Below are 12,685 nucleotides of genomic sequence, written 5' to 3'. Positions count from 1 at the left end.
AATTTGCATAGGGTTAGAAATGAGTTTCCTGTACCCACCAGAGAAGATGTGATTATAGAGAGGAGGAAGGAAAAAGTACACTGGTAAAATTCAGGAGAGGAGTATTAGGTGATATTACTGTGTTAGTCATTTAACCCTATCGGATCCTGTTTCTTATGATAACGGATTTAAAAGATTAGCACAAGGGCAGCTAGATGGCACAGTGGATAAAGCACCAGCTCTGGAATCAGGAGGATTTGAGTTCAAACCCTGCTTCAGACACCTAATAAATGCCTAGTGGTGTGATCTTGGGTAAGTCACTTAGCCCCATTTCCTTAAATAACTAAAAATTTAAAAAAAGATCAGCACAGGAAGGATTTTTGACCCAAATCATATCAAACAAGACATTACATTTGGGAAATGTGGATTTCAAGTTAAGAAAAAATTCATTTTGTCAACTTCTCTAAAGGAATCATTTATAAACCAGCATAATAATTAGGGACAGTCAGGATCTTTACAAGGAGTCTCTTCAGAAGCTCTACTACAAATTCCAAAAAAGGTTAAAAAAACTGGAATGAAGATGAGGCCATGAACAGCCCCAAACAAGATAGCTAGAAACATGATCTTGAAAAAGGTCCTGAAGATGTAAGCATTTGCCGCAGCTAAGGCAACCACCCCTATTATGGTAGAAGTAGTCCCTTGTATCACTGGGAAGCCCAGAAGATCCAATGCCTCATTGACTTTTTGATTTGCACTCATAGAGTCACTAGAAACAAATGCATAGGGAAAATGTGCAGAAAAGTCTACTGAAAATCAATACAAATGATAAGGTTGATCATGGATATGGAATCAAGATTGACATTCCAATATGACATGAAACCTGCCACACCCACAATCATAGATACAATAGCAAAGGTCACCCACAAAGAACATGGTGAATTGGGAATGAACAATAAGGAAACTATCAACATGGCACCAGCTGCAACAGCAACATTTTGAATAGGGTTGTCTACAATCACAGAATACTGATCAAAATAGATAAATGCTGGGTGATATACAACAAGCAGAATGTCCCACTGTGCAGCAATACTTCTTAGCTGCCTTAACAACATCTTTTCACTTACTGCAGTACTGACATTTACTGACTGAATGAAGAACCATGAAGACAATATTTCTCTTGCAGTTCTATTATCTTGAATATCACACTGATACTTTGGAAAGAGTTTTAAAAATGGGTCTAAGTTCATGAAAAAACAGTCCTATTATTTATATTTTGGTTTAGAACTTTTAAATATCCTTCATATGTCTTTAACCAAAAATCTGACAAAGTTTCATCCATATAATGATTTTTTTTCCGATAATTTTAAACAATTGTCCAAATTGTTCCAAGTGATTTCCACCCAATATGGAACAAATTTAGTGACAAGAACCATTATTCTGGGACCAAATTCTGAAAAATATTTCTTTTCCATAGAATAATAAGGAATGAATGACATAGGAGTTATCATTGACCAGATTTTGAAGGTCAATATGGATTTGGAGACACCCATAGATACTAGCAGCCAGGGAGCTGGCACAGATCAGCACCACAAACAACTTTGTCCATATGTTGGTAAGCAAAGGGCCATAATACTTCTTAAAGAATGTATTCATTGCATGTTCTTCTTCACCATTTGGTGAAATATAAAGACCTTTTCTACAGAGAATCTTTTTTGCAACTGAATATTTGCTCTGTTCCTGTTGAAAGGCAAATTGGTTCAGATATACTTCAACTTTACCATTAAGGGCAAGAAATGCTCCAAAACAGGTGATATTATGTAAAAAACAAAAAAGAAGGGTTGTTCTTGTACATATACAAAAGGTCTGCACAGATTTGAAAGAGGTCATGATCCCAAATATAGAAAGCGAGAGCATCAGTCAGCGTGGTAACTGTATTGGACACAGCTGCTTCTGCATTATGTGTCAGCCAGCCTCTGTTCAATACTATGTATGAGCTTGGTCCACTGCCAGGCAGAAACCATGATAAACATGTCATCAACACCAGCTCTTATAAAATAGGGGGAAAAGAACTGCAGTTTATAACAGTTCATTCGAAATTAAACAAATTAATCCAAATTTTTTGTCTATTTAATATTGACACTCTATCCTCTCCTCCCTTCTCTTCAGAGATGAAAGCTATATATTTTGCATATTATACATACTGTTGGACTTGGTTGATTTCCTGGTTAGTTGTACTGAATTCCCTTTTCATTCTTTGTTATAAAGGCTTCCTCTTTGGGTAGGGCAAGGGGAAAAGATATGTTTCATTTATTTATTTATTTATTTATTATTTTAATTTATTTTTAATTTTTTTACATCATTTTATGTTTAGAAAAGATTAATACAATTTTTAAAAACAGATATTTATTTAAAAACAATGGCAAGGTGCACCCTTTATGACAAGTAAATTGAAATTCTATAATTTAACCTGATGCCGTTATAGCATCCTGAAAAAAAAGGATCTTGGTTCCTGTATTATATGAAATATGTCTACCTCTTTAAAGTACTTGAGTCACAATCCTGAAATCTCAAAACAGACATTAAAATATGAATGCCTAGCATGGGGCAGGTGTGACCTTAACCTTAGAAGGTGATTAATCCACATTATGAATCCTTGTCAGACCATGAAAATGTACCAAGATATTCTACCATGAGAGATTCTAATCTCCACATGTATCCCAAGACCAATAATGAAATAGCTCACAACCCCACTGTAGGACCTGATATATTTGTATTAAGAGATCTGACCTAGCTGTGACATATGGGCAAAACAGAATCACAGAAACTCAGTTGGAAGGAATGCTAAATGTAGATCTAGTCCAACCTGTCCTGGAGGAAAAAAGTGGTCCTCTAGTCATCATTTGAAGATCTAAGGTAAGGAAGAACTCACCACCTCTGGAAGCAGATAATTCCACTTATAGGTTTCTCTAATCATTAGGAAGTTTCTCATTACACCAAGACAACAGTTTCCAACCACTTACTAAATCTACTAGCTGGAATCAACCAGAAAAGTCCGATGACTCCTTCACGTGGCTATTCTTAAAATATTTAAAGACATCTTCCATTTCTCTTTTAAGATTTCCTTTCTCCAAGCTAAATGACCCTGTTCCCTTGTCTGTCAAATAAACAGAAAAACATATATGCATTGTATTAAATATAGGTAGAAGAGTTATAATACTTGATTACATAATATTCTTCAAAAGATGGAGAAAGTGATGAGGAAAAATTACTATTCTGAACTTGAATCATACCCACAACCAGTCCTTCTTTGATCGAAATTATAGAAATATTTTCAGGAAGTGACACCACCAATTTAGCCAGGGAAGCCGGCAATAAATATTTACTAAATTCTATTTGAGAGATACTAAGTGCTACAGATACAATGAAATGCAGAAGACAGTCCTTGCTCTCAAAAAATTCAGTCTGATGTGAAAGGCAACATGCAAAGAATTACATACAAATAAAATATACACAAGACAAATTGTAGATTAAATAACAAAAAAAGGCATCAGAATTAAAGAAGTTTGTGAAGAAGGGAAGAAGATACTAACCTTCATTCCTATTACTGCCAAGTGGTTTCAGTCTAGTGACTATTGGAAAAAGGTGATAACAGTAGGCAAGTAGGCTCTGTTGGCCTAGGAACTTGTAAAAAAAGTTTTAGTGATGTGTTTGATTTTTAAAAGACAAACATTTATAAATCATCTCTACTTCCTACGATTTCTCTTTAAACAAAATAAAAAGAACTAAATAAAACTAACATTACAGTGATCTCACCTGAAAAATCTTTAAAAAAAAAAACCCAAACATTCCATATCTTTAGTAACCCCTGCCCCTATTTATCCATTTTTAATAAATTATTTTAATTAATAGAAAATACTTTATATCCCTCTTACTCCCAAAACAACAGGAGAGATAAAAATGAATAAAATAAATTCCTTGCCAAAAAGTGCATTCAGAGAGACACTGAGGGTACAGCTCATATGTTGGGAGCCAGGGTCTCTAAGCTGTTTGACACAGTTGCGGCAAGAAGACTCAGGGCAGTCACACTGCCTGATGGAACAACATTTCCTTCTTCAATATACATAGGGATTCCATGTATACCCATATTTATAGGTCTATTATTGATTGAAAAACTTACTCATCCTAATAGTGGAATGACTATAAGGAAGGATTTCAAAGAAATTCCTTGAATAAAACAGATTGTGAACTCTGTCCAAATTTAACAGGACTGCCTCTCCCTGAGACATACAAAAGGCTTCAGCATTATGAAATCTTTGGAAGATACAGCACTGGGAGTTCCAGGGAGATGTCAGAATATATACAGGGAAACCAGATATAAGATGGGTCAGATAGAATTCCAGGGAAATTAACAGTTTTGCCCCCTTATCATACACAGGAATATATGATAAAGATGGTGAGAGAATAGTTAGTATAGGTAACAAATATGTGAACTCTAACAGCCTTAGTTTATTGGCAAAGAATAAAAAGTCATAGAAACCATAGCGTCTACCAACAAGGGCTGAAAGGAAAATTAGTTATTGAAGGAGTCATCGGACAGGTGGACAAACATAACTACCCTCAATATAGGTTGTCAAGGGAGCATATCGAAAACATTACATATGTGGTACAAAATCATAGAAGCATTCCATTAAACAAATTATATCAAAGATTATTCTAAGGAAAGTTCTGTTTAATCAATAACTTTACTATGCAGCAACAAACTAGGCAACAGGCAGGTTGAGGTCATCACAGTCTGAGCAGGGACAAGAAAATTAACTACATGATTGATAATCACACTTGTAAGCACTACATGATCAAACTTGTAACCATATGAACTATGTGATTAATGATGAAAATTGTACATTTTTGTAACCAAGGAAATGATTTTAGTTTGCTTGTTTCATATGATTTTTGAGACTATAAAAATAAATCTAAGCAGCTGACAGTCAGACAACCTGCTCCTGCCTTTACCCACTTGTTGACTCAACTCATTTCGCCGACTCTATCCCTCCTGTCAAGTTCCAAGAACCCAGCAGAGGCTAGACCCCAGCACTCATAGTGATGTGGAGGATGATATTCCATTATACTCATCTTTAGAGTAGCCAGCAAGAACATCTACCTTAATGTGAAGCAGCACCACAAGATATCCAGGCTCATTCCCTGATCCCCCATCTCTGTACCCTAACAAACCTTTCTGTGGGGTGATGATAACTATACTTATTCCATAATCATCAAATTGATAATCATGGAATCTAAGTGGATAGAGTATTGAACTTGAAATCAAATATGATTTCAGATAACTACTAACTGTAAGACCCTGGGCAAGTCACTTAACTTGCTTGCCTTAGTTTCCTCATCTGTAAAATGAGGGTGATGATCACTTACCTGTTGTGAGAATCTAATGACTCATTAATTATAAAGTCTTAGCATAGAATTCGGCACATACCAAGTGCTATATAAATATTTGTTACTATTATTTTAATTTTTTTGCCTTGGTTTCTTAATTTGTAACCATGGGGTAGTAATAGTACCTATTTTCATAGAGTTCTCATGAGCATAAAATTACTTATATAAAACTCTTTGAAAAAACTTAAGACACTTTATAAATATTAGTTATCATTGTCATCATCATCATCATCATCAAGTCTGTAATCTCCCATATAGGTAGGACAACAAGTAAATAAAACCTGGACTTCCACTATTTAGGCACTAGGGAATTATAGTAATTACTTAATTACTTAAACTACCTTCTCTTTATATGATGAACATATAATTATATGAGACTCTAAGTTCATATCCTTCCCTTGTATCAAAGGATAAAAAATATGCCAATCTCATCACTCTGTGACAGACATGGCTTAAATGATAATTCTTATTTTAAAAAGAAGAATGGAATGAAAGATAAATGGTTATTGAATGAAAACAGTAACAACATAAATAATTTTGTGCCTTAAGTGTACTTATTTTGTTTCTTTGCTTATATTTACTGGTAAGGATAAAAATGAATCAATATTTTATATACATATATACATATATATACATATATATATATATATATATGTATGTATATATATTGTGTAGGCCTGGTCTATGAATTCAGAATTAGATGAGAAGCCTGGAGGGATCTAGGGAACCTAATCAACTTTTCTTTCCAAATGTTTTAACTTAATTTACTTTTTTTTCTTCTTTTTTTTAAGGATTTTGCAAGGCAAATAGGGTTAAGTGACTTGCCCAGGGGCCACACAGCTAGGTAATTATTATTAAGTGTCTGAGGCCAGATTTGAACTCAGGTACTCCTGACTCCAGGGCCAGTGCTCTATCCACTGCACCACCTAGTCTCCCCGTTTTAACTAATTTAAATCAATTTATTATCATATTTCTCTTTTGCTTACCTAGAATAAGAAATGGTGCATTGGAAACTGTAACAACAAATGGCATCCCACAATACAACAAGAGGTCAAAGCTGCTTAGTACTGCTAAACCCACTGAAATAACTCCAAATGCTGCCACCCATATTTTGCTGATTATATGGTTCATCCTGTAAAATCTGAAGAGAAACATTACTGAGATAGTGACCAATCTACTTAATTTTAGTTAATTCAAAAATGGTTTGTTGGAAATCTAAAAGATACTCCTAAATAGTGAATTTATTCAGAGACCTGTCTTTAACTACTTATTAATTTATAGAAGTCTCCACTTTGATCACACATTCTGTTCTTTGAAGGTTAATGCCTCCCTCTACATTGATCTGCAGAGAGGTATACAGCAGGCAATGCAAGCCTCTTTTTTTGAGGTATAGGGATAAACATGGGCCACATCCTCTTTCAAGAAGTTATTTAGGTTTATTTAGTGATCAATAAATGGTCAATGCTTTGAGCTAAATTACAGAAATAAAGAATTTCAATGTTGGGAGGGCCTCCATTAATCATCTAGTTGAACCCAATCCCTACTATAATATATTAGCATTTGCTAAGATCCCTTGTGTGGTCTATTCAAAATGTCTCCTACTAAATGCAACATAATTTGGAAGTTGAGGAAATGAAGAGAAACAAAGAGAAAAGCAAAGATTGAGAACCTTGGAAAAAATACCTACAGTACACTTAATCAGTGAAAGATTCAAAAAAAGGCATAATTAGAGAATCAAGAATCCCAAGAGTTTGGTGTCTCTGGGGTCCAAGAAAAAAAATTATATGCATGAGAGAGGTGGTAAACAGTAGAGAATTATTCATAAAGGTCAGGAAAGAAAAATTGGGGGAGGGGAATTCACTTGATCTATAATTAGAGGACTTAGAGAGAAAAATTTCTATAGAGCAATGGAAACTGGAGATCAATGATTGAGGAGTGGAGGCAGAATGTAGATAGTTTTTGTCATAAAATTTAGCTGTGAAAGGAAGGAAGCAGAGGGATGGTAGCTGGGTGGGATAAAAGAGTGAAGGAATAGACTTAAAAAAGACTTAAAGAAATCTAAACATGTTAAAAGAAAGATAGGTAGGAGCCTATGGTGAGGAAAAGATTAACAGTGAATGAGAAAAAAAAGTCCCATAAGAGGCATGGAGGAATGAGATCAAGGACCTCGCTAGAAAGAAGTAAAGACTTCTGTGTGATCTGAGGTAAGAAAACGACAGTAGATAAAGAAGTTTTGGTCTTAAGTCTTCTCAGTGAAGTAGGAGGCTGGGCCTTTTGTCCTGTGGGGAGACAACTGATTACAATAAGATTAAGGTTTGAGGAAAAGATCTTATGGGAACTCAAACTGAACCCAAGGGTGTGAGACTGAATGACCAATACAACTGGAGGAAGACTGCTGTAACAGGCACCATTGATGGAGAATTTACATTTTTCATCTTCCTCCAAGTACAAAAATGAATTGCCCATGTTGCCATTTGAAAGGGCACCAGGTTACTCATAGCCACTTAACTTTTGCTTTGCAATTCTAGGAAGGGGCAAGGCAAAGTAGTGCTGATGTGATAGCAGGCTTCCATATGGTTTCACATGCTCAAACTGTCAATAGTTCTATATTCTCTACCAAATATATTCAAAGTTGCTCAATCAAATTCTAGTTCATTCCCTGTTGTCTATAAATGTACACAAGTTTCTCCATGCTTAAAAACACAACAACAAAACAACCTCTTAATCCTATTAACTATAATTTTTTCTTCCATTTCATAATCAAATTCCTAGGAAAGGGTTATTCAATAATAACCAACATTTGTAGCTTGTAAAGCACTTTATAAATCATCTCTCATTTGATCTTTATACCGATCCACTTATCAGGATTTCATTGTATAGATGACAAACCTGAGATAGACAGAAGTCAAGAGACTTAGCGTGAGTATCTGAAGCAAGGCTCAAACTCAGGTCTTCTTGACATAAGACCTAGCATTCTACCCACCATGCTACCAGACTGTCTTACAGTCATTACCCCCACTTTCTCTCAGTTCACCTAATTCTTGGTCTTTTACAACTTGACTTCCAGCCTCACTGTTCAACTGACACTGCTTATTCCAAAATTATCAATCTTGAGTCAAGTTTTGAAGGAAACGGAGATTTTAAGAGTTGGAGGTGAGGCAAGAATGCATTTCAGGAATGGAAGATAGTCATTCCAAAGGTTCAGAGATGGGATGTGGAGTCATAGGAGTCCACTTTGGCTAGAGTATGAATTAAAGAGTATGGGAAGTAAATAATAAGGTTGGAAAAGGGAGGTTGAGGATAGTCTGTGAAAAGCTTTACAAGCAAAACAGAGGGATTTAGGCTGGACATAATGGCTAGCCAAGTCATCAAAATCCTCCATGTTTCCTAACTAGGTGTAGTGCAAGGGTCTGTCCTACACTACCTCTCTCAAGGTGATCCCATGAATTTCCATAGATTCAATCATCATCTCAATGCAAATGCCTTCCAGATCTCTATATCTAGCCCTCCCTTTCCTCAGTATCCCACAATATCAACTGCATTTTGGACATTTCCATTAGGATGTTTTGGGGACATTTTAGACATTTAGACATGTAGACATATGTTCAAAAGAGAATTTGCTATCTTTTCCTCCAGAAGTCAAGACTCTTCCACTTCTTCCTAACTTCCCTATTTCTGTTGAAGGCAATGCTTTTAGACATTAGGTTTGCAACCTAAGAATCACCTTAACTTCATATTCTTTCAAACCCTCTCCCTTCCACATTCTCATTGCCCCTTTATTGTGCTACCTTTATATGTGCTAACTTTATACATTTAACTATAAAAGAATAAATTATGATAAAATGTAATAAAATGAGGGAAGGGACTGCTATTTTTCCTTTTGTGTCTCCATCAAAACCTCTAACATGCTTTGATAAAAATAAATGTTTAATAAACATTTATCAAATTAATAAAGAATGCTAAAATAACTAGTTGAAATGGAAAAAAAAATAAATCAAACTAACTTTTGGTGTCACCAGATATGGCAAAATACAATTGCTTTGGGGTGGCTAGGGGGCGCAGTGGATAAACCACAGGCCCTGAAGTCAGGAGTGCCTGGGTTCAAATCCGGTCTCAAACACTTAATAATTACATAGCTGTGTGGCCTTGGGCCACTTAACCCCATTTGCCTTGCAAAAACCTAAAAAAAAAAAATACATTTGCTTTGCTCAATGCAAACAGTATTTTTAAACTGAGTTCAAATTTTTTCTTCACAACTTGTATTCCTTGCAAGAATGAGAGAACTTTCAACAGCCCCCCCACACCAAAGAACAAATAAGGATTTTTTTTATATTTGAATTCAGAGTTCAAAATTCTGTTTTATCGATATAGCCAGGGAGCAATTTATAACCAGAAAAAACAAAGATTTTCACAGTGGAAAAACAAACTCTCAATTCAGTGATTACTGCTATAATGCTTTAAACAACATAAAATCAATGACTTCCAGCTCTTTTAAAATAAGATAATGTTATGGTTATAGAAGTAGAGCCTATGTTACATTGCTTTCTATCAGGGGAAGGGGAAGAAAAATGTAAAAAAGATGTTGAAAACTACCATTACATTTAGTTGGGAAAATAAACATGTAAAAGTATATATAAAATTATGCTAAATACAAATACAGAAACAGGACTGTTAAGGTGGTGAATAAAGTAAATATGATGTGATACCATATGTCAGTTCATATCATTCTGTTGCTTCTAAATTTACTCATAAGTAAATGATGATGGGAGTTAAAGAGAAGATTATAAGAATTCAATTAAAGAATTAAAAAAAAAGAAGTTACCTGTAACATGAGACAATTGAAAAGAATATGATGAGAAAATAGGAGACAGAAAACAATGGAATTACTTCCTTTACGTTTCCTTCAAATTCCTCTTGTCTGGATAGTGATGTAAAGTAGGACACTTGTAATTAAAGAAAATCAGGGGGCGGCTAGGTGGCATAGTGGATAAGGCACCAGCTTTGGAGTCAGGAGTACCTGGGTTCAAATCCGGCCTCAGACACTTAATAATTACCTAGCTGTGTGGCCTTGGGCAAGCCACCATTTGCCTTGCAAAAAAAACTTAAGAAAAAAAAAGAAAATCAGGCAAATTGCGTTTTTTATTTTTACATAAATTTTTTAAGGATGAAATGCAACAGTTTATAATTTATATATATGAAATACAACAGTTTATAATTTACATATGTATTATATATAAAATGCTCATATATAACATGCAAATAATAAATAAATATAATAATAAATGTATACAATGTTAAAATGTTAAAATACAATGTAAAAATGTTAAAAAGAAATTTAAATATGCAAGATTCTATTTTTTGCTATAGAAAAATGCAAACTTGCTAGCACCATCTACTTCTCCCACATTTCTCACTGAGTCACACGCTTATGAGTGCAATTCTGAAGTCTGTTTTGAACCAAGCAAAATGAGGGGAATGGATGTTGCCAATATGAACAATCTAATATCAATGAAGGGAGCAGCTTCTTACTGTACCCATTCCTGAATATTTTCATACCCACCCAGTTGAACAGACTTCAGAGCCTATAACCTCTATATCACCATGATGATGAGCCTAGATAGGTCTGTAGGCAGGCAGCTGGGAGGTATAGTGGACAGAGCCCTGGCTTTGTTTGGCAGGAGGATCTGACTTCCAATCCAGCTTCAGACACTAGACACTAACTAGCTGGGTGACTTTGCGCAAGTCCCTTAACCCTAGCTTGCCTCGAATCCAGAGCCTTTTCCAGTTGTCTTGCTTCCTATCTGGCCACTGGATCCAGATGATTCTGGAGGAAAAAGTGAGGCTGGTGCCTTAGCAGGACCCTCTCACTCAAATCCAAGTCATGTGCTTGTCCCTGGTGCCTTCTTCGGGAATTAAGGACAAACATCATCCTCATCCGGAGGCTACTCTAGGGAACTAGGGAGGACACCCAGCCCGCGTGAAGCCGGGTCTCTCATTTAAAAGCACTTCTAGCCTGGAAGCTAGTAAGACCCGGATTCAAGTTCTGCCTCTGATGCAGCACATCATCCACTGGGTCACCCTTGGCAAGTGATCTAACCTGTGCTTGAGCAACTCTTTTATATATATTTTTTATTTTTCCAATTATATTATATTTTATTTTTCCAATTATATATATTTCATTTTTCCTATATCTTTATTTTAATTTGTCTAATTATATATATATCATTTTATTTTCCCAATTATATTATATATTTTATTTTACCAATTATCTTATATGTATTTTATTTTTCCGATATATTCATTTTATTTTGTCCAATTGTATATAACATTTTATTCTCCCAATTATATTATATATTTTTTATTTTATTTTACCAAAAATCTTATATGTATTTTATTTTTCCTATATATTCATTTTATTTCATTTTTCCAATTATAGTATATATATGTATATATATATACATATACACACACACACACACACACATATATATATATATATATATATATATATATATATATATGTATATATATATAGTTTCTTTTTCCAATCTGTTATCTATTCACTCTCTTTTTCCAATTCTACGCTACCCATTCCGGCCCTCACCCCGGGCCCGCCCCCGCGCCCTCCGCAGCTACCCCGAGGCCCGCGGTGCCCGGCGCAGCTCCGACCAAGGCCCAGGACGCTCGGGCGCCAGCGGCGGCTCCTCCCGGGTCGGCCGCCCGGTCCTCGCGCAGCCGAGGCAGCAGCTTCGGGGCTCTGGCTCCTCGGACTTCTGAGTCGGGCGGCGCCGACCTGCGCACCCCGAGCGAGGGCCCCGCGGCGCCGGGGTCCGGGGAAGGTGAGGGGCTGCGGCGCCAGCAGCGGGTCGGGGGCGCGGGGCCCGCAAAGCTGAGGGGACCCCGAGGGCGTCCTCCACCGCCAGCTTCTGCCCGGCCAGCAGCAGCGACCCCGGCCCCCCAGCTGAGTGGGACCCCCGGGCCCCAGAGACCCCGAGCCAGGCTGAAACAAGACTTGTGGGGGTGGGGACGGCTAGGTGTCGCAGTCTATAGAGCTCCAGCCCTGGAGTCAGGAGTCCCTGAGTTCAAATCCAGCCTCAGACACTTAATAAAGCCCTAGCTGTGTGGCCTTGGGCAAGCCGCTTAACCCCAATTGCCTTGCCAAAACCTAAAAAAGAAAAAAGTTGTAGGCAATGCACCTATTATGATACCCACGCTGTCTCAGACTTCTGCTAGACAGTAAGCTCCATGATGGAAACAAAAA

General features: G+C 36.5%; 1 protein-coding gene across 1 annotated transcript; it reads right to left on the bottom strand.

The window, feature by feature from the left end:
• Positions 1 to 474: 474 nt before the first annotated feature.
• On the bottom strand, positions 475 to 12,016 carry PTCHD3 (patched domain containing 3). The gene is given in 11 exon segments (XM_074195234.1): positions 475 to 794; positions 797 to 1,225; positions 1,228 to 1,330; positions 1,332 to 1,469; positions 1,471 to 1,872; positions 1,874 to 1,936; positions 1,938 to 2,023; positions 5,763 to 5,765; positions 6,411 to 6,556; positions 10,247 to 10,367; positions 12,013 to 12,016. Coding segments are annotated over 11 exon segments (1,815 nt in total).
• Between the last annotated feature and the right edge of the window lie 669 nt (positions 12,017 to 12,685).

Source organism: Macrotis lagotis, chromosome 7, assembly GCF_037893015.1.
Source record: "Macrotis lagotis isolate mMagLag1 chromosome 7, bilby.v1.9.chrom.fasta, whole genome shotgun sequence".
NCBI classification, from domain to species: Eukaryota; Metazoa; Chordata; class Mammalia; order Peramelemorphia; family Peramelidae; genus Macrotis; species Macrotis lagotis.
Note: the sequence above shows the minus strand (reverse complement) of the source record. Positions and strands in the feature narration are given on the sequence as shown.